At 40.9% G+C, this 23,934-nt stretch overlaps 1 protein-coding gene across 1 annotated transcript in view; it reads left to right on the forward strand.

The window, feature by feature from the left end:
* The window catches only part of LOC130195454 (protein kinase C-binding protein NELL2-like), an 80,909-nt gene that overhangs the window by 20,095 nt on the left and 36,880 nt on the right, over nucleotides 1–23,934 (forward strand). Inside the window, exons 10-12 of the mRNA XM_056416986.1 lie at nucleotides 2,104–2,195; nucleotides 3,694–3,799; nucleotides 4,721–4,849. Of these exons, the coding sequence (XP_056272961.1) occupies nucleotides 2,104–2,195; nucleotides 3,694–3,799; nucleotides 4,721–4,849 (327 nt within the window). The remainder of the gene's footprint in view (nucleotides 1–2,103; nucleotides 2,196–3,693; nucleotides 3,800–4,720; nucleotides 4,850–23,934) is intronic.

Here is a 23,934-nt window from a genome sequence, read left to right on the forward strand (position 1 = left end):
GAATTATAGAAGGCTAGAGACCATATGAATGATACTTAATGTTTATATAATATTCCGTTGTAGATCTCACTCCACAGCTTGAGCGAGCTGACTTCACTCGAGAACTTTCTCACCACACACTCCCACTCGCCGCCGCCGCCGCCGCCGCTCTCCTGCTTCTCTCGCAGAGCAAATAATAGACTCTTTATCGGCAAGCAGCCATTGGTCGTGGATTCTAATGGATTCGCGTCGGCATCTTTCCCGCTGACCCGCGGGGTCACGGCTGCAACGCCGGGGGGGGGGTTTTAAAGTATGAATCCACGAATCTGCTGCCGTGTTCCACCAATATGAACACGTAGCTGGTAATCCCCTTCAACTCGACGCCCCTGTGCTCACTTATCTACAAGAGGTAGACAAACACACGGCTAATTACGCATGCTCCGGCTTTGGAGAGAAGAGCGCCGCGAGTTTCCCCACTACAAAGACACGATCCGCTCTCCAAATTAAAGCCTTATTTGGCAGCACAAGGTTTAGCAGGGAGGAGTTTCGAGTCTGTTTATTTTTTAATTTTAATTTTTTATAGTCTGTCAAGTAGAACGTCAAATGACTGTTTCAGAAGCCCCTCGCTTTCATGATACACTGCTTTGTAACAGGGCCTGACCGGCGGCGTCAATCATTTCTCTTCCTCGTATCGGCCCGAATCTCTCCGACCCCGCCTCCTCGTCCAACGCTGACTTTCTGCCCATGTGACTATTTTCCGCACTCCTCCTAATCCTAGAATAACAGGAAACAGATTTAGTGGGGGGTGCCCTCTCTCGCGCCACATGTTGATTATTCCATCATGCTTAATTGAGTTTGATTTGCTCCATTTGGTTTGACTCGTTTTAGGCGAGGACTTCAACAAAGCTGGAAATAACAAGGACAGATTACATCATACGTGTAAAGCAGCACTGTTAGATAAGATTCCTGGTGTTCCGCCAGTGTTCGTGTCCACACCAAGTGTAGGAGTGTAGTTTTGTATAAATATGGATATTTTGGTGTGTGGGTGTGGGGGGGGGGGGGAGATGATGAGTGGGGGGGGGATGAGGGGGTAGTGGGATGAGAATGTATGTAATGAGATCATGTTATTAAATAGCTTGAGAAAATATGAGGTGATATTTGACGCTTTGAATGTAAACCAATAAATCATAGTTTATTAAAGCTTAGGTCTTCTTCAAAAACGTCATATTTGTTGACATTTTCTTAATTAATAGTACATTTTAAAACAACCAATAGAAGCATCAACAAAACAGGAAAGGTGACAATAGTGAACCACTAAATACAAACTGGCATCACAGGTTAAAAGCAGATCTAAATACATTTTTTAAATAATAATTTTGAATTAAAGAAATGGGTTGAGTGGCGAGTGACGGAGAATGTCTGAGGTGATGGGGGAGAGCGTTCCAAAGGGAGGGGGCAGCTTTGGAGAAGGCACCCGTCCCCTCAGGTCCGATGCTTGGACGGAATCGACATCCCGTCAGCGATCAATAAATCAAACGCCCAGACAAAGATCTGTGGCTGTGCCTGTCCGTCCAATCATTTCTTTGTATTGATTCTACGGGCTTCTACCTTCCTGTATATCTACGCTGGTTTTCCCACCAGCTGCTAGCCTAACAGCTGTGAGTACTAGAAATATCCATGTGTGTTGTTTACCTTCATGATGATCATTTTAGGGGGCGTGGCTTTGGGAGAGAGGCCTGAAGGGCCGTCAGTTGTGGCCTCTTGATGACAGCGCGGGGTTTTCAGTTGGACCGTTTTTAAAGTCTTGCTAGTTTCTCAACCCAAACTCTGAATTGAGAATTTCTCCAGCAACAGATTGAGCTCACATAATATATCAAAATCGAAAACATCTCAGAGCAGTGTGCATTTTTTTTAAAAAAGCGTTCACTTGCAGATATTCAGAGAGGCTATTTCATGGATTGCGTTCAAATTAACGTTAATAGAAGGGAGAAATACATCTTTTATGTCGAATGTGATGTGAATGAAATGTGTTTTTAGGGGAGTAATGTGTGCTTTTAAGTGGAGGTTTATTTTCTTTGTGTTTATTTGTGATTACGCTGATGATGTTTCTGTGTCCACTACCAGCTGTCTGCCTGTTTGGTGGGAGAGAGCTGGTGGACGGGGATCAGAAGGCTGTGCCGGACTCCTCTGGCAGGTGCCTGCTGTTTGAATGCAGGGTAAGTCATGTCAACACACACACACTTAAAAAAACACATACGTAGTCTAAATTACTTTATCAATACTCAGCAGGAAGAGAGACCCTGCATAGTAACTCGTGTAACCGAGCACTTCGACTCTAATAATTTGCACCAAGCGGTGCATGACAGCTCACTAAATACTCATTCCACTGCCACTGTGGCCGAGCCTGAGAGCATGAATCAAACTTCAACGAGCCAGAATGCAAGATTGTCCACTAGATTGTATCGATCTGGCCTGTCAGCGTTTTCTTTGTAATTGAAATTGACCAAACCCCTCCTAATTAAGTTTACATTCGTCGAGGCCGGAGCGCCGTGCACCCGTCACTCATCGGAGGCCACGGCCGCTCGTCAGTACCAGCCCACGGATACCAACAGGGGTCCCGATTCCGTATTCATTCCCCCAATTATTCCGAGTTATTTGCTTTCGTCTGCCTGACGCACCAGATGGGTGGGTCGCTCTCTTCTGGGAGCAATTCACTTGATGACATTATGCCTGGCAGGCCCAATCAATCACAGAAAAGTGATTTGAAGTTTTTAATCACCCAACTCCTATTGTATCAACCAGCCCCCCCCCCCTATGAATTCTGCAAAGCCCCCCCATCAGAATCCGCAGCTTCAGCCAGCTGTCTGGCTTGCTTGCCCACACCTGGCCCATCTGTAGTCCCAGTTAGCTGACTGGCAGTCCCGGGCAGATCAATGAAATGGGGACGGGGTATGCTGTCAATCAGCCCGATGTTGCAGACTCCGGCAGCTGTTTGTCCCGCCTCTGATCTTCTGACTGCCAGCTGGCTGCAGGGGGGGGGGGGGGGGCATCTTTGGTGTGGTGGGTTGCAAGAAGTAGCTTGTTTGGAAAGTTGTTTTGGGGACTTTTAGGGGAAGTTTTTCATGCAAAACATACTCTGTGTGCGGTACGTACAAGTGGAGGTCGCGACACTTCTTGGACCTGCAGATAAATCCTTCGCCCAAATATTTGCCCACCATAAATAGCGAGGAAAAAAAAGCATATTGTCTTTATCCAACTGTGACTGGTGTTAATGACTCGAGATTAGCATCAGTCAGAGGGACACAGACGAGATCATTTTAGAGAGACCTGCCAAAGGCACGCTGGGCAAAAAGGAACCTCCTAATCAGGTTTTTAATACTCAACACTAAACACACATGCAGAGAGAATGCACAAGATGGATTCAATGTTTGCATAATAAAGATGCATCACGAATCCTGATGTTGAGAATAACCGGGGAAGAGAAGACGACCGCTTCCATTTCCCTTAAGAAGTAGTTTGGAAAAAAATTGCTATTGACCAACGAGTAATTGGTTTGTAATGAACACACAGGAGGGAGGGGAAGAGGAAACACGCTAGATGAGTAATTACCTTTCTAATTACATCCAGGTCCTTAGCAGAGGAAGGGGGGGAGGGGGGTCAGAGTGGACCTGAGAAGTAAGTAGCTCACCAGGATTGTTTCTCTGCTCATCACAGGACAGGAGCATGCGCCGTCTGGTCCCCAGCGAGCCGTGTCCCGAACTCAACTGTGCCGAGTCGGAGCAGATCACCTTGAATGACAGATGCTGCAAAGTCTGCAGAGGTACGGAGGATGACTATCCGATTTCACATTGTTGCTATGCTGTATGACATTAATTTTGTATGGTGGAACACGGAGGATTTTGAGTTTTTCTTACAACGGTGGCCTGTAAAATTCAATTCAATTCAATTCAGTTTATTTGTATCGCCCAATTTCACAAATTACAAATTTGTCTCGGAGTGCTTTACAATCTGTACACATAGACATCCCTGCCCCAAAACCTCACATCGAACCAGGAAAAACTCCCAAATAACCCTTCAGGGGGAAAAAAGGGGAAGAAACCTTCAGGAGAGCAACAGAGGAGGATCCCTCTCCAGGATGGACAGATGCAATAGATGTAATAGCGGCAGCAATACAAAGATTCTTAGGAAATGGACTCAAACGGGTTCATTGTACATATTTTTTTCTTCCCTTAACCCTCCTGTTACCTTTAGGGTCAATTTGACCCCATTCAATGTTTAACGTCGGTGTTCTTTGGGGTCAATTTGACCCCAGCCTTTTTTTCACTGTGTCACACATATAAGAAATATCAACTTTTTTATATATTTAAAGGGCTATTTAGGTAGTCAACAAACAAACATAAAGTACCTCACACTTAAACTTGGGAAACAATATTAATTCTAATAATTTTCTGGAGGTTTTAATTGCTGGGGTCAAATTGACCCCGAGGGTAAAATATGTTAGTAAATGTAAAGGTAACAGGAGGGTTAAAGGCCATAAAGCCAAATGTAACTGATGGAAATATATAACATTAGCGTAATTTTGCCCTTGTATGACTTGGCAAGATGCCTCGGTGTGAGCCGCTCAGTGGAAAGGGGTTGATACTGTGACATAACCTTTCCACTGGCCCCCGTGCGCCCCCATCACTCCTCTCGTCTTCTCTCCTCCGGGTCTCAACCTTTTCCTCTGCGGCGCCTCCTGCAGGTCACGACTTCTGCTCAGAGGGCCACGGCTGCGTGGAGCACTCCGACTGCGTGAACCTGGAGGCAGGAGACTGCTGTGTTTGTAAGGATGGCTTCCGCCCGCTGCGAGACGATAACGCCTACTGTGAAGGTACGGCGTGGCTTTGAATAACAACCCCTGACTTTCAGCTGAAGTTCATTCGCCTTTTTCCGAGAGTGCAAAGGGGTCATGGGAGGAATCTGTTTTCTTGGCTTTTTTGGGAGGAAATTGTAAAAATAAATAAATAAATGTACTTATTTTTTTACGCAGAATGAATTTACAGATGTAATAACACTGACTGCTTGGTCTCATCCTGGTTTGATTCAGTTTTGTGAAATGAGCTCCTGGATAACAACGCAGATCTTCGACGCGACAGTCGCGATTAAATTCAATTTTGTTAAATCATAACGGAGGTTATCGCGAGACACTTTTCACATAGAGCTGGTTTTTAAAGTAACCTACATTTCCCTGCACGAGCACGGACTGGGCGAGGGGAAAAAAGCTCCCCTTTAACAGAGAGAAACAAAACAGCCATCTGGCCTCAACCAGTTGGGTTGATAGAGAGAGAGAGAGAGAGAGAGAGAGTTTGGGGGTCAGGGAGGTGAATATACATCAACTTTGGACTCTTTATGTGTGTCCGTGCTTACTCTGACTTTCTCTCCTTTAGACGTGCCCTTATAACCACCCGCAACACCTCGCCCTCACCTTGAAAATGTATAAACCGGCCACGCTTCTTTTATTCCTCATCTCACAGTGAGCATCGTAGGAGGTTTGACGGCTTATCTCACACCTTTCAGGAGAACGCGTTTTCTGCTTTTCATTTTCGGAACATTAGAATAGCCGCTTCCGCAGACTTGCCTCGGGCCCCGAGGTAGATAACCCGGCACGGTCAACACAATCTAAGTTTGATGTATTTGTTCTTGACCTGAAAGAATTCGCCTCAAGAATAACTTTGAATAACACTTTAGCATCATGTTTCTTTAAATATTTGAGCTGCTTTTGTGAGTTAAATTGTATTTTAACTCTGACAAATATATATAAATATGTACAGATTGAATGGCCAAATAATGTAGACATTTGCTAAATACCCACTTTGTTGAATTTATGCTTTTATCACATAATCCTTTTGTGATGGGAGACTATAATCCCCTCATTATTTGTTTGTCCACAGCAAGAACTGCTTTTCGGGAAACGCTTTGTCGAGGGACTTATGTTTGTCTTCTCAGTCAGTTGATCAATTTGTGATATAAAAACACGCTCAAGGGGCTTTATGTCGGCATGCATCGCGTCACTCTGCAGGGGGAGGGAGTTTAATCACGCCATCCACCATCAGTGAGGTCATTCATTACCGACTGCAGGTGTCACCACGTTAAATGTTTTTACGTGCAACGCGATTGATTATACCAGCACTGCTCTCTTTTTGTAAAAACAGACAATATTTACTTGATTGCCTTTACACGGTTGAAAAGCACGCTCCGTACCTCATTGAACAGGCCGATTCACGTTGATGGCGAATGCTAATAAAAACCAGAGTTCAAACAGTCACTCACTAAATTGACGGTTGCTTCGGGTCAATTCATCTTCTTACGCCTTGACGGAATTTTACCAGATGCATCGTTAAAAAAAAGTGACGACTTAAATCACCTCCAATGGTAAGATATGCAGTAAGATATGCAGCAAACATCCTGTGACAACTGCATCTCAGGTATTAATGAGCAGACGTGGCATCAAAGTTGTTCAGAATCTTCTGCGTACGACCTTGACAGCTGCCGTGTCAATATACAGCCTTCTTGATCTTCCTTCTGCATTGTGTGTGTGTGTGTGTCGTTTTAGAGCATCTCCTTTTTAAAATATATCTGCAGTCTACACACACGACCTGTAATACATTTTCTGTTACCTTCATCAAGATGACGCTTCGGTGTCAAGCGAGCCCCAGAGATCTTTGCTAATGTATCCGCGGCGCTAAATGAACGAGGCGTAGTTCACAGCTGCTGCAGATCTGGCATTAAGTTCCGGTTATGAGCAGTTGTACAGGTAATTAGACCCAGGCAGTCTGCATAATTGAAAATATCTGTTTTTAAATAATGGGAAATTGTGCTGTTGGTTGTCGGAGTTTTTCGAATGGCAAATGCTGACCTCACCTGGCGTGCTGTTGTTCAACCGTGATCTCTTTAAAAACATAATTCAGATGGGGCGGGGGAGTAATTAAGATTGACTCAGGCACGGTGCTGAAGCACAACTCTGTGGAACTTTTCTTCTATTTCATATTCATTAAATTGCTCGTACTATGTATGGTACACACCACTGCATTCCAGATGTTTCGATGTCCTTTTTTTCTACTTTTTACTTTGCAGATTATGATTTTACCTACAAAACATCTGTTACTAAAAATATGATGCTCTGCCAAAAAAAAAATTAAAATAAAACTTGAAGATGCTGCTTATATGTATCATACCATCTGAGTGAGCAACACCTTATCTATACTAACATGTTTATAAGGTTAATATTAATAAATTATTTATGATGGCTTTTCCACTGGAGCAGCTTTTCATATTTATTCGACATTTTGTTCATAGTGCCTTTGCATATTATGTAATAATATCGTAACAGTGATGTAATGTTGAACCTAAGGCAACTCAAATGTGTATGAATGTCATTTTGTGGTTTTGAAGTTCAGAGATGCTGTGTATGTACACATTGGCAAGTGTAAAATGTTAGCAAACTCAAATTATAAGCACATTATAAGCTCATTCATAAGACATGATGTATTTATAAGGCTTCATAAAAATCATCATACATGTTTATAACTAGAACGGGCACTCGGTAGAGCGCATACCTTCGCATATCACAAGATTTGGCATTGAATTATGAACATTTTGGCATTAGTTGCATGCTAATTGGATAACAATTGACCGCGCTATGGTAAAAATAAGATTTTGACCTTTCCATGACCTTGACCTTTGACCCGATTGATCCCAACATCTAATCAAATGGTCCCCGGATAATAACCAATCATCCCACCAAATTTCATGCGATTCAAGAATATTGGACCTTTTCATGACCTTGACTTTGACCCGATCGATCCCAAAATCGAATCAAATGGTCCCCGGATAATAACCAATCATCCCACCAAATTTCACGCGATTCGGTTTAAAACTTTTTTTGTTATGCGAGGAACACGCATACAAATAAATAAATAAATAAATACACGGCGATCAAAACATAACCTTCCGCATTTTCAATGCGAAGGTAATCATGCACGTTGACATCAAATGTTTTGTTAAGTATTATAATATTTTAGCTTGGGATAATTAAGTTTGATAATGACATGTCAACATTATCCCTTCCTTTATTTAGTGTTCAGGGGTCTCAGGAAGACCACAAACACATTGACACAAACTCTTTTGGACTGAGAGATTTAGGAAACACACGTGTGGTACGTCTTGTCTGTTGAACATGTTTACACATTTAAAACACTGCACATCATTTAATCCCAACATGATTATTGAAGCATTGATTTAAAACCTGCATCTCTAATGATATACTTCGTAAACTATGCTGTGTGATCTGAAGTTGACGGGTTGCAAAAAAGTATATATACCCCCCCACCCCACCCCGACACCCCTCTTCCTGTTTCCTTCAGAATATAATGTGGCTCTACACAAATTGAAAGTATCCTTATTCAGAAAATACATTGCAATATTATCTGCCAACGGTATCTTGCGTATCCCTGTGCATTACAAGTTACTTCAAACGCTGCATGGGAGCTTATAACATCTTTGGGTGGCCAGTCGTCCTGCCACACTCCAGGGAGAGGATGGAGTGACAGAGAGAGGATTTCCAGGGAAGGCATGTTCCCCGTTTTGAACGACAGCGGTCTATAATTATTGTTTGATGACCGCTAATAAACTGCCAGTCGGCAAGGCCCATCATATATCGATGCATAATCTAGGGATGTATAGGAATTAAAACATCTTCTAGAATTTGTCAATCCAGATGAGACCATAATGACAGTCAGGGGCTTCGCTCTGAATCCTCAAGAACACGTGGCTGATTAATACCTGCTTATACTTCGACAATTTGAATGTGCAGGTATCTTATTTGTAATGTAGTTCAGTTGTTTACCTTGCAGTGTTGCTCATTTTACTCTAAAGCTGCACGAATTAATATCTGTATGTCATTTTTTCAGATATTTTATATATCTGAGTCTTAATTGTTTTTGATTCACAGATACATTTTTGTTCCACACACATTGACATTGGTTTTTTTGCAATGAAATTATGCTGAAAATATTCTAATAGTATCTTTCCAGCTCGGTTGCTTTTTAAAAAAGAATCTACATTATCACATGTGCAATATCCAAGGACATTTAGGTGGTTGATTGAGGTCGAAATAATCATAGAGCAACCCATACCGTTACCAGAGTGAAACTAAGGACCTGTGCTTACGACATCATCACTGTTCATCTCAAGAGCAGCCCGACGCTCGCTATGAAATTGAATGGCGGTGTTTGTATCACAGGCTCCACGGAGACGACCTGAAAAGGACTCAATTTACAGATGGGGTTCTCTTAAAAGCAATTGATTTGATGTGTTTCTCTGGAACTTACTGTATGATTGCGTGTGTGTGTGTGTGTGTGTGTGCCCTATGTTGAAAATGAAAGAACCGTCTTGCCGTAACATGGAGGACGCCGTGCACGATGAGAGAGCGTCTTCATGTAATGGGGAGACTATTTTGTGGCTGCAAGGAGACGAACAGAAAGATAGGTGAAATCGTCTGCTTTCAAGTCGAGATGAGTACAGCGGCGCCGCCTGCGAGACCAGACGAGACGTCCGACTTGGAGGCAATTCTGTGTGTTGAGCACAAGAACGACATTTTATCTGCACGAGTTTTTTTTCTTTTTCTTTCTCCCTGCTTTCAAAAGTAAAAGACAAACATCGCAAAAAAAAGCCGAGACCGATACTAGCGCTTTAAAAAACAAACCTGGGTCAGAGATGGGCTCAAAATAGCCGATGAGATCACTTCTGTGTAAATGTTTTATGGACGCAGCAGTAGGGAGAACTCAGGGGGATACTAGCCCCGCCTTTGTGTAAGTCTCTGTGTGTATGTGTGCAGGTGCACAGTCTGTGTGTGTGTGTATGTGTGTGTGAGCGCGTGGTTCTCCAACAGGAAAAAAAGGCAAAAAAAAGAGCCCAGTTTTTCTTAATTCTTCCATCCTCTCCTCCTCCTCCTCCTCCTCAGACTGAAGGCCTATTTGGCTACATGCGTGTGTTTGGGACAGAATTAGACGGAGGGGCGAGCGGTGGAGAAGTGACAGACTGTGTGATTGTCTCTAAATTGAACAATCAGTCGAGTTCAATGTGTTGGGATAATACTATTATTCATCTCAGCGTTGTGGAGGACTGCAGACAGGGAGACGTTTCCCATTGTTGTCTGGTTTTGAAATGCCCTACTTTACAAAGTCTCCGTCAGGATTGCTTCATACGAAGGGCTGCTGGGGTGTTTTGTGTTGTGTCCATGTGGGAAATGTTGAATACAAAATAATATACCCGTACAATTGAGTAAAAAGAAAGAGACAAAGTATGCAACACCATTTTTTTAAATGTAATGTATCTAGTGTGGAGCGTGTTATTTTACGAACTCGCTTTTTGAAGGGCCGAGCAGCAAAATGTCCAAATTTAAATAAATCCATCGACAGATAAGAGTTTAATAGACAAAGAGAAATAGATAGAGATAGAGATATATATATATATATATATATATTTAGAGAGGGATAGATATAGAGAGAAAGATAGATAGATAGATTGAGAGAGAGATGGAGATAGAGAGAAATAGAGAGATACATAGTTAGATAGATAACGAGATATATACAGGACTGTCTCAGAAAATTAGAATATTGTGATGAAGTTCTTTATTTTCTGTAATGCAATTAAAAAAACAAAAATGTCATGCATTCTGGATTCATTACAAATCAACTGAAATATTGCAAGCCTTTTATTCTTTTAATATTGCTGATTATGGCTTACAGCTTAAGAAAACTCAAATATCCTATCTCTAAATATTAGAATATCATGAAAAAGTATACTAGTAGGGTATTAAACAAATCACTTGAATTGTCTAATTAACTCGAAACACCTGCAAGGGTTTCCTGAGCCTTGACAAACACTCAGCTGTTATAAATCTTTTTTTTACTTGGTCTGAGGAAATATTAAAATTTTATGAGATAGGATTTTAGAGTTTTCTTAAGCTGTAAGCCATAATCAGCAATATTATAAGAATAAAAGGCTTGCAATATTTCAGTTGATTTGTAATGAATCCAGAATGCATGACATTTTTGTTTTTTTAATTGCATTACAGAAAATAAAGAACTTTATCACAATATTCTAATTTTCTGAGACAGTCCTGTATATATATATATATATATATATATGTGTGTATATATTATTTATGTATATAGAGAGAGAGAACAAGAGAGGGAAAGAGAGAGAGGGCAAGATATATATATATATATATATATATAATATACATATATATATCCATATACAGTATATATATATATCCATTCCACTATTACATATATATATATTGATAGATAAATAGATAGATTGAGAGAGAGATGGAGAGATGGAGATAGAGAGATAGATAGTTAGATAGATAGATAGAGATATATATATATAGAGAGAGAGAGAGAGAGCAATAGATAGATAGATAGATATAGAGAAAGATAGATAGATAGATTGAGAGAGAGATGGAGATAGAGAGATCAGAATCAGAATCAGAAACAGTTTTATTGCCAGGAATGTTTACACAAACGAGGATTTTTTTTTGGCGGAAGGTGCAACATTTGGACATGACAAACAAACAACAATCAACACGACAGAAAGACAACAAATAATGTGAAAGTGTTAGATAGATAACGAGATATATATATGTGTATATATTATTTATGTTTATAGAGAGAGAGAACGAGAGAGGGCAAGATATACAGGACTGTCTCAGAAAATTAGAATATTGTGATAAAGTTCTTTATTTTCTGTAATGCAATTAAAAAAACAAAAATGTCATGCATTCTGGATTCATTACAAATCAACTGAAATATTGCAAGCCTTTTATTCTTTTAATATTGCTGATTATGGCTTACAGCTTAAGAAAACTCAAATATCCTATCTCTAAATATTAGAATATCATGAAAAAGTATACTAGTAGGGTATTAAACAAATCACTTGAATCGTCTAATTAACTCGAAACACCTGGAAACACATTTTCAAATGTTTGATTTTGTTTTGCTGTTATAAATCTTTTTTTACTTGGTCTGAGGAAATATTCAAATTTTATGAGATAGGATTTTAGAGTTTTCTTAAGCTGTAAGCCATAATCAGCAATATTAAAAGAATAAAAGGCTTGCAATATTTCAGTTGATTTGTAATGAATCCAGAATGCATGAAATTTTTGTTTTTTTAATTGCATTACAGAAAATAAAGAACTTTATCACAATATTCTAATTTTCTGAGACAGTCCTGTATATATATGGATATATATATATATTTATACATATATATATATCCATTCCACTATTACATATATATATATTGATAGATAAATAGATAGATTGAGAGAGAGATGGAGATAGAGAGATAGATAGTTATATATATATACAGGACTGTCTCAGAAAATTAGAATATTGTGATAAAGTTCTTTATTTTCTGTAATGCAATTAAAAAAACAAAAATGTCATGCATTCTGGATTCATTACAAATCAACTGAAATATTGCAAGCCTTTTATTCTTTTAATATTGCTGATTATGGCTTACAGCTTAAGAAAACATTAAAATCCTATCTCATAAAATTTTAATATTTCCTCAGAACAAGTAAAAAAAAAGATTTATAACAGCTGAGTGTTTGTCAAGGCTCAGGAAACCCTTGCAGGTGTTTCGAGTTAATTAGACAATTCAAGTGATTTGTTTAATACCCTACTAGTATACTTTTTCATGATATTCTAATATTTAGAGATAGGATATTTGAGTTTTCTTAAGCTGTAAGCCATAATCAGCAATAAATCAGAATAAAAGGCTTGCAATATTTCAGTTGATTTGTAATGAATCCAGAATGCATGACATTTTTGTTTTTTTAATTGCATTACAGAAAATAAAGAACTTCATCACAATATTCTAATTTTCTGAGACAGTCCTGTATAAAGAGAGAGAGAGCAATAGATAGATAGATAGATAGATTGATGTATGCCTCTGCATTACAATGGAGGTGAATGGAATAGTGTTTGTGGTGTTACTTTTTAGGCTGATTGGTTTACTCGTCTGATGACAAACAGATACACAAGCGCATGCACACACACACACACACACACACACAAGCGCATGATCTCCTTGCGGCTGACGCTCGGTGGAAATAACGACAGTGCCTATATGTTCATTATAATGAAGGAACATGTCAGCCAGTGTGTGGAGCTCAGTGGAGTGTCTTTTAATAGATTCTGGACCACAATGGAGTTTTTTTATGGCACAGATGAACAAGTCAAATCAGGCTTTGGCTTCGCAGGTAAGACTTTGTTAGAAGGATCAAGTCATTGTTGGTTTTGGATTAGTCTTAATATTCAAAGAAAATTGAGGAAGAATTGAAAAGAAGTCTAGCTTGCTTGCACACAGAGAGGCCGTAGCTCCTGTAAGCCACGGCTGTGTGTGTGTGTGTGTGTGTGTGTGTGTCAGCATACCGTGTGTGTACATAGACCGATCCGATTGCCACTGCTGTCTTTTGAATGTCACAAGGTGGCAGCAGGCTAATTGGCACTGACTGAAGAGCACGGCCGAGTCCAAAACCAAATCACTGCCGGGATGCCCCCCCCTCAACCCCGCACACACAAACACACACTCAGATGAATCACGCACGCACACATATACACACACGGTCAAACATACATGCATTGTGGACTGGCTGTGTGTGTTCATACACACCTCACCTCTGCGACCCCGCTGAAATGTCACACAAGACAGACAATCCCAGCGTCGCCCGGCCGTCCCCTCCAGTGTCAATAACAGTATCTGATTTCTGCTTCACCAATATCCTTCAAATGCCACGAGGAAGACGTCTCGGCTCGACTCCTTCCTCTTGATGGGATCACACTTATTTAACTGTCTGCTCTTCACTCGGGAAGGAATTTTCTTCCTCACATCTATGGGGGCTGTTGTCATGATAAAAGTTTACTTTGTGAAGTGAAACCGTGACACAAGATCAAAGTGCTTTTGCTCAACTACAGCCAGAACACATATTTGAGGTATTTGCATTAAATTGCTCCGCAGCAATTATTTCATTGTGGTATTGCTACTTTATACTTTTAATTTTTTGTATTGCTCGATTACGATGAATACGTTATGATTACAACATTTCGTCAATTCGTCAAGATGTGTACAACCTAATACAATTACATTACAAATAATCAAGAAAAGCTAGTTGAGCTCTTTGATTGATGGTTAGCCTCTGCCAGATATTTTATTGCATTCCACCCAATAAAAAACAGGCAAAGAAAATGATTAATTAATTAATTAAATAACATATCGCCTCGACTGAGTTTTATTTAAATTAATTTCCTGCTCAAAAAAGTCAATAAAGATGTCAATGAGAGTAGGCCAGGCACTTTTATATATGCAACACATTTAATTACACGTTAAGTCAGTTTGCTTTACATCAAAATGCACGAGCAATGAGAAGCACATCCAGAAGTATCATGAAAGAAATAACATTACCTAAAGAAGAAGGAAAAAATACACAGCAACACATACATTATTGAATGAAACGTGAGCTTGACATGGCGAAGCAAGTTTATTTGAAAGTCGATTCAAAGGGCTGCACTTAAGACATAAAGCCACAAGGCAATATATTAAAAAAAACAGCATAAAAAGATATTCCTAATAGAATAAAAAACAGATTTTTTTTCCCTCAGTACAAATAGATAGGCATTGCTCGTGCTGCATGTTGCTCGTCGTCTAGACTCCTGGTCTACAGATTGCTCACGGTCCATGGCGAGTGATGGATAATGATGCTCTATCAATTTAACGCGTGCTGGAAACTCTTTCCCAGTTTATTGAAAGCCGTGACGGAGAACGAAATCACATTCACACGGCAGTTTGGTCTATATGGGATGCAGCAGGCTTCATTTAAGGCACGCCAAATCAAAGTGTGCTAAGTGCATGTTTAATGTGACATATAGACACACACACACACACAAAGTCATTAAAGGGCTGCTAGATGTTTGCAGAGAAGGATCCACGGGGGTTTTCAGTTTGGGTGGAACTTTATGTGGAAATTATCGGGCTGTCATGTGTCATATAGGCAGGAGTTGTGTGCACACCATGACGGGAAACAACTAGTCACACACTTTTATTGCAATGCCACCAGCAGACACACAAACACACCTCCTCTTCCACCTTTTTCCTTATTTCATGTTCATTGTTCGAAGTCAGGAAGGAGGCTTCTAAGTGTTCACCGTGATTGATCATAGTGTGAGTGTCTGGTATTTAGACAATGACGGGGCTCTCAGTATGCAAATTGTCACTCTGGCTGCTCCCTAATGGGATTCTTCCCACTCAGTCATCTTAATTGGCTCCTGCTTCTGCCCTAATTGGCTGTGAGGTTTTGCACATTTGTTTGGGGTCTTTGTGAGGTCGTTTATTTTGAAGTGATTGTTCATTTAGGTAAGTTGAAAACATGCCGAAAACATGTATTTTGTGTTCAGGTAACGGCTGGGAAATTAACTATGCTAGGAAATTAACTGTGCTGTTTCAAAGAAACACATTTTGAGCTTTTGGTTATTTTTAGTAAAGCACACATGAAAATGATAATAGTGTCAAAGGATTTCTACAATAAAGGACCAATCTGATTAAAAAAACAGCCATTAAAAAAATTAAAGCCATTTTCTTCGGAATGTAGGAAAGTACGTTTTAGAGTAATTTTGCTTGTTCAACTGTTTTTCCCCCAGATTTGTTTTTCTAAATACTTGAGGCTTCACAATATGCTAATAGCCCTAAATATGTACTCCCTCGGCAAATAGAAAAAAAGAAAGGTAAGTGAATCATCTACTAATTGGATTCATTGATTTGTTGCAACTCTAATGGAATCCTTTGCTTTTTGAGTGTAGTATCACTGTTTCAAATGAGTATAGTTGAATATTAAAGAACCAGTTCAACATTTTGGAGAAAAAAGCTTCTTTGCTTTCGATACCACACTTATATCTGCCCGTTAAATGAAGCTCGCCAGCTTATCTCAGCTGCATAATGAAAGGAAACAGCAAGCCTGGCTCGACCAGCACCTCTAAATCTCATTAGAGCGGCCTCAATGTGACACATCCAGGAAGTCACGATGCCTGGCCAAGAAATACCTTTTCAGGCTTCCCGCTGAACTAAACTAAGCACCTCCTGGTTTTATAGCTGCATATTTACCTCACCCACTTCCCATTTTACTCATGAAATATTCTTTTAAAGTGCTTTTAAAGCCACTACATGTGTAGTATGTATACATTTCCACCTTTGGCTACCTGCATTCATATTATCAAGATACGATTCGTGGGACACTAAAAAGGCTTAAGGCAACACATGGACAGCATACATTTTCACTAATATTCAAGGTTCAAGGTTTTTTATTTGCCATTTGTGGCTAGACCAACAGTCCAGACACATTGGAATTGTTTTGCAGGGCTCTCCGAGTCAACAGAGGTACTAACACTATAATAATAATAATACGAAAAAATATATAAAAAACACACGGTACATAAGGTGGTAGAATATACAGTATTAAGTACAGTTTTAAAAAAACAGGTTATCAACATAAAAAAGAAGAGGGCAGAGGTTAACACATAGATAAACTAGAACGGGCACTCGGTAGAGCGCATAGCTTCGCATATCACAAGATTGGGAATTGAATTATGAACATGTTGGCATTAGTTGCATGCCAATTGGATAAAAATGTACCGTGCTATGGTAAAAAGAAGATTTTGACCTTTCCATGACCTTGACCTTAACCTTTGACCCGATTGATCCCAAAATCTAATCAAATGGTCCTCTGATAATAACCAATCATCCCATCAAATTTCATGCGATTCAAGAAGATTTTGACCCTTTCATGACCTTGACCTTTGACCCGATCGATCCCAAAACCTAATCAAATGGTCCCCGGATAATAACCAATCATCCCACCAAATTCCATGCGATTCGGTTTAAAACTTTTTTTGTTTTGCGAATAACACGCATACAAATATATAAATAAATAAATAAACTAGAATGGGCACTTTTCATAGACTCGCATATATCACAAGATTGGGCATTGAATTATGAACATTTTGGCATTAGTTGCATGCCAATTGGACAAAAATGTATCGTGCTATGGTAAAAAAAAGAGTTTGACCTAACCAATCATCCCACCAAATTTCATGCGATTCAAGAACATTTTGACCTGTTCATGACCTTTTGAGTTCTGCGAAAGATTTTGACCTGTTCATGACCTTTGACCCATCAATCCCAAAAATCTAATCAACTGGTCCCCGGATAATAAACAATCATCCCCACCAAATTTCATGTATCTTCATTCAATTTTTTTGAGTTCAACAACACTTGACAAAATAAATAAATTAAATAAATAATACCCAAAAAACATAACCTTCTGGCATTTTCAATGCGAAGGTAATAAATAAATACACGGCGATCAAAACATAACCTTCCGCATTTTCAATGCAAAGGTAAAAATAGGCTAGTGCTGAGTGCTGTTCCTTGCTTGTGAAAAGAAAGAGGGGAAAGGGGACAGTTATATGGGGGTATTTCACATTTTGAGAGGTGGGGGAAGGTTATGTGGGGATATTGCACAAATTGGAATATTGCAAATTTTCTCAGATAGTTCACAATATATTATATTATAATACTGTCATATTTCAAAAAACGCATGTCAAAGACTTGAAAATTACATATAAATTAAACATGTAAAAATCCCCTCAGCCATTAACTGTAACTCACTCCCTTAAAAGCCAAAGAGGCGTCCTGCAATAATCTCCGTCTCCTTGCTCCAGTCATGAGAATCCAAGGCCAACAGTGGAGATTATTTACTGTTCGGCCAGCAGGGACAACAATTGTTTGTCTCTTTGCTCTTTCCTCTGACTGCTATCTGGCCACGAGGGGACTGGCTGCTGAAGAATATCAGACAATGTTTTGGCAAACCCCTCGCCCCTCCGCCGCTTATTGAAAACCATCTGCTCGAGTAAGCGTGCTGGTTAGGGGAGGGATGGATGGATGAGAAAAAGACAGAATGAAAAAGCGATAAAGAGAACGAGAGAGACCACTGGTGCAACGGCACACATTCGGGATTCTTAGTGGGACATGTGGAGGCAATGCCAGCGCTATCTCCCGCCTCCCAGACCGTGGTGTCCTGCGGTATGAAACTCAGATAGTGAGCACGCTCCCTTTTAGGCACTACAAGCAATAAACCGATAGTCCCTTTTTTTGTCGTTAAAAATATCAATGAAACGTCACAACCTCCAAAGATGGAACAAAAGTTGGCATGTATAGCATTCATTTCAATATAAACAGATGGGTGAATAGCCGAGTGCAGAGCACTTTCTTATTATCTTTTTTACCTGATTGGGAATTCAGTTAAACAATGCTTCCCATAATGCTTTTATTATTATATTATATTGCCCCCCCCCCAGTGCAGCAGCATATTATATATATATATATATATCATATTATTTCTTTACCAATATTCTCTGTCATTATGTTCAACCCGTTTGGATTACTATAGCAGCAGCACATTTGTTCTTTTTTTTTAAGACCTCCAGTACTTTGCTCCGGTGATGCAGTGACGTCACCGATTGATGTCGTAACAGGGATAACAGGAAGCGCCAAACCCAATCAGGGATACGCAGCGTCGGGTCAGAAATGCAGGGTGTCTAAAAAGAGATTGAAAATCTCATATTAATCATCACGTTTTGGAAATGGATCCCTTTCTAGATGAATGGAGTAAACGTCATACTGCGTCATTCTGTTGAGGGAGGTTGTGTTGTCCTGCTGACCTTTTAAGGATATGGATTATTAAAAAAGCCAGTGTGATTTAGTATGAGGTTCTTGCTGTGTTTTTGTCTGACAGTCCAAACTAAAAGCTCTCCCTCGTTATGCATAACAAGGACGTTTTCTATCACAAAGTTACCCGCCGTCCTCAGTTATGACTGATTGATTCAGTAATTGAGAAACCCTTTTTTCCATCCGTCTATCGTGGCTAAAGATTGACCCTAAGCACTCCATTCGGCGATGAAAGCCGCTGCTGACTCTTGGCCAGCCTTCTTTGCTTGGCGCATGTGTCCATGTGACAGGCCAATCAAGACAATGGAGTGCGCTAATGGAGACGGACATGGCCGCTCTCCCCCGTGCGCTCGTGCAGTGCCCCCTCATCATCTGCACCTCCTCACATATTGTTTTAGCAAATGTAACTGCTGTCACTGGAGGCGGGATGGATGGCGTCCCACAGCTAATAGGCTCTAAATCAAAGCCGCAGCACGGACGGCCAATCACAAAGCGGGAGAGCTGTCAACTTGGACCTACGCTCAAGGTTACCGGTGTGGCCGCGGACCGAAGGAATGTGTTCTCTTACCGCCAGTCTCTGTGGCCACAGTTAACGCCTTCTACTGATTTCTCTCCTCTTCCGTTCCTTCGCCATCTAAATCTCAATCGTTTACTATCTTCCACTTTTACTTCACACGGACTCTCTCACTCCACATCTTCCTCTGTTAAATCCACTACTTTGCCTTCCCTTTTCTCTCCACCCTCCCTCTGTATCTCCCTCCACTTCACTATCTCAGTCATCCACCCTCTCCCCGGCTGTCTCCTCTAGCTCTACGGAGAAGCTCGTCGTGACTCTGTCTTTGTCTCTTATTCAGTTCTCCTCCTTACCTGCCCTACTTTCTGCCCTCTCCCTTTCCTTTCCATTTCCTCCCAACCTTCTCTACATCTCTGGCACAGGGTTTAATTAGTCTCCATTCATTTAGCGAAGGACACGTGTACTTTCGTGGTCATTGTCTGTCTGCCTCATTTACCCGTAGAGCTTTTGAATAGCACGAGGCAGCAAGTATTGATAAAACCGTGAAAGGAAGACGACCAAGGTAATGTGAATGCAGTTGTAGACAGGTGCGGAGCTCTTAGTTTACGTGTTGTTGGGCGGTTCTCTATCCAAGGACATGCAAGCCGAGTGAATGCCAATGCAAATCTATTGAAATTCAATTTCAAGTGCTCTTCGGAAAAGCACCTGGCACAGGACATATTCAGGGGTGAATGTCCTCTTGCGCGCTCCAGACACTGAATATAGGGAATTAATATTAAATCGATCAATTGTCGAGGACTGTGGACCTCGTCTCTCAAAAAAGGTGTCCATGTTTGACCTGTGCTCTCAACAGGAACAAGGCCTTGGAGCTCGTTACATAGCCGGGTTTGTTTAGATCAACTTGGATTTGCATCGACTTGCATTTGGTTGCATCACATTATCGAGATGATTTTGTTTACACTGGCAGTGAGTCTTCTGTCTAATGGTTTGGCATGCAGTTTAGAAACCCAGGAATAGCTGTTGCTAAGGCAACAGCTAATATGGATCCAAATATGGATTCATGGGAGAGAGAGAAAGAAATGCAATCTAATAAATGAGATTCTTAAAGCTACACTAACTGAGTTTTAATTACTCGGATGCCGAAAGCCTTTAAAACAATCTCATAGAAACACAGCCCTGATAGAGCAAACAATTGCCCACTGACACATCCAGCAGAGACGGAGCAACATTAGCGTTAGCCTGTTCCCGACCTTTGAATTGCCACCCACATATTTGTTCAGTGATTCAGATACTGTAGATCTGGTAGCGTGCCAATTGATGGTTTTAATCTAATCAAGGCTAAAGGATAGAGAATGGGAACGATATTTTCTTACATAGATTAGTAGCTATCCATCTACATCCGAGAAAAACCGCAACAGTGCTGCACAAGTCATTTTAGAGAAATAACTCTTCAATCAACATAGTTCTTTGATCAATGTGGAAAATGCTCTTTGCAACCACAACTGCAACTTCAGGTCACGAACGATGCTTGATGTTGGTGGAACAGACGCGTCACTCTCTTCTGATCGGTTAGTGCAACCACATGGACCGCAATTCAGTCCAATTATCAGGTTACGTGAACACCCCATTGGAGTTGTATTTCCTGCCACTTGATGTTTATTTGGTTGCGTTTTAGGTTGTTTGGGTCACCAATTCCAGAAGACTGCAGCGTTGCTCTACTTCCATTTCTTCACTTGTCACTTAATTACTTCCGCTTTCCTTTGTTTTATGTTTGGCGGAGATTTATCTAGAAACAGACACATAACAGTTTTTAAACGGGGAGTCGTGAGAGGCTAGTGCAGGGGTGGGCAAACTTTTTGACTTGCGGGCCACAAGCAGTTCTAAAATTTGACAGAGGGGCCGGGCCAGGAGCATTTGGACACGCAATGTAATTTATTAAACCTGGAGATTGCGTCTGATTTTTATACATTTCAATTGAAGGTGCAAAGTTAAAGAAATTGACATTTACTGGAAAAAGATCAATGGAATCACTTTCAACATTCAAAACATATTTTTACCCAACGAAATAATCAAGCTCAATAATTTCTAATTGTTTTAAACCCCGCAAAATAATGGACGGAATGTCTCAGCTCTCTATATAATGAGGCACAATTGTCCTCAGGTACAAGTGGAAAGAGAAAATATGGCCCTAAAGCTGAAAATTGAAGTTCGAGTTTTAAAAATTCTTCATATCTCTTCTGAAAACACACCTTTAATCATGTGGACGAACTGTTTTGGTGTTTGAAATTGGTTTACCAAAGGTCATAGGTTCACAAAAGCAGTGAAATATCTGAATACAATGCTAGATACAATAAATAAATGTGGAAAACTATATTTGTTATTATCGTTTTTGAGTAAAAATTATGTGGTCCGTCACACATTCACCAAAATGATAAAGATGGGACTGAGAAATAACTTCATATTGCAGATAAAGCTTCATGGGTTGTGTGCAAATAAAAAATGACCATTACATTTTTTTTTTTCAAATAAATATGTATTATACATAAATAAATAAAACTACATTATATACATGTTGAGAAATAGAAAACAGAACACAACTATTGGCACAGACTATTTACAATATGGCTTCACTATAATAACATCATGTCATCGTGTCATGCTGGTGGTCCTCCGGGGCACGAGACCTCTTTGCTGGCCGGGCAGGTTGAGCTGCAGGTTGAGCTGCAGGCGCTGGTGAATCCTCTCTGTAAAATACAATACTAGTCAGCACCGTGCACACGTTACGGACACCGTGACGGGACACGTAACGATGTAAAGACTCTTACCCGGTCCAAGTGGCTCTCTTCTGGCTGCGTGTTCCTCCTCGTGGCTCTGCAGCTCCTCCAGGCTCCGTGCTGCTCGCCAAAATCACTGCGGCTGTTTCTAAATGAGCTTCACCTGTGTGGTGGGCGGGTCCTTTGTGATTTACTGAGTGTTCATTGGTTGTTTTTTTCGCAAAATGTTGACAGACAAACGGATTGACAAATCATGGTGAAGGGTTTTGTGTGACGAGTACTTTCCACGCCAACGCACACCGGAAGTAAACAAAGCTGCGATTTGGACAAGTTCGGCGGGCCGGATTAAAAAGCCTCACGGGCCGGATGTGGCCCGCGGGCCGTAGTTTGCCCATGTCTGGTCTAGTGTGTTTACCACGAGTGGGTTACCACAAAGCTGAATCGAGCTGCAGAGTTGGGTGGGCGCTATGGTAACTATACCTTTTCACATGAAACAGTCAGTGTCCATTGGGACTCTTTTCAGATATTCTGGCTGATTCGACCTGTGGTCAGGTTTAAGTTGGATGGAGCTTTGCTTTGAATTATTTGAGGACACAGAAAACCGAGTAGACGACAAATTATCGGGGAAATCGAGGAAAAAGAAAATGCCCATTGGAAGCTGGAATTGCACCAATAATCTAATGGATGTAGAGCAGTCGCTCTAACCACTTGACCACAGAGGTCACATGAGGAAACAGATTGTCTGACTTTACCAGGTGCAACAGGAGAGCGAGGGTTGATGCATGGTCTGGGTTCGGCAACACAGACTTGAGGAGATGTCCAATCAGGCAAGATGAATGAAAAAGTGTTGGTGGTCTAATATTACATTATATTACACGTCATTTAGCTGACGCTTGTATCCAAAGCGACTTACAATCATGTTACATTCATCCACCGTAAACACAGATACAAGGAGCAATTCAGGGTTAAGTGTCTTGCTCAAGGACCCATCGACTAGGGCGGGGATTGAACCGCCAACCTCCTGATTAAAACCACTGGCCCACAAATACTGTATACAGGGACATACGGAACACATGACACACACACACACTGCATATTTAAGAGCAAAATGGCTTGGGCACCCGTGGTGTACCTGCACAGGTGTTTTCACTTATGTTGCCTGATTAGACCTCTTTGTCAGAACTGTGTGATGAGGTGCTGACTGTGCTTGATTGTTCGGTGACCTCATGCAAGTCCCAGCAAACCTTTGCCCAACTGAACAGAGGTGTAATCAGCTGGCATAATTGAAAACACCTGCGTGCAAGTGTGCAGTGCGTATCTTTTCGATTGACTTTGCCAGTGGCGTGATGCTTCCTCTACACATCCCTATTTACAGCTTATGCAACTTAAAGTATGCTCAAGCCCACCGATGAGCCGAACGACGGGGAACAAGACGGGAGACTTTGAATAGATTGGAAATTGAGTGGCGCAACCTTTCGTGCTTCAGCGCCCGCCTCTCCTGGACCTTCTGCTTTTGACCTCCGTCTCCCTCTGATGAAGACAAATAGCCCTTTTCCATCGGCTGCATGGAAGCTTTAAGGAACCTTCTTCAGCGAGAACCAACGCGGGCGTGCCGCATGAGGGGGTTCCCAGGATGTGAAAGACACCCGGACTAGTCCGCGATATAATGCGGGGGATGTCACCATAACAGCGCTGTGCAGCTAGTCTGCGTGATAATCTGCGAAACTGTCCACCCGAGAGAGTGCCCTCACAAAAATAACATTTGTGTTGACAAAAGATCACTATCGGCCGTAGTAACTATCAAGGTAGCAGTTGATTCTGTACAACATCTTTAACACG

Source organism: Pseudoliparis swirei, chromosome 6, assembly GCF_029220125.1.
Source record: "Pseudoliparis swirei isolate HS2019 ecotype Mariana Trench chromosome 6, NWPU_hadal_v1, whole genome shotgun sequence".
Classification (NCBI taxonomy): Eukaryota; Metazoa; Chordata; class Actinopteri; order Perciformes; family Liparidae; genus Pseudoliparis; species Pseudoliparis swirei.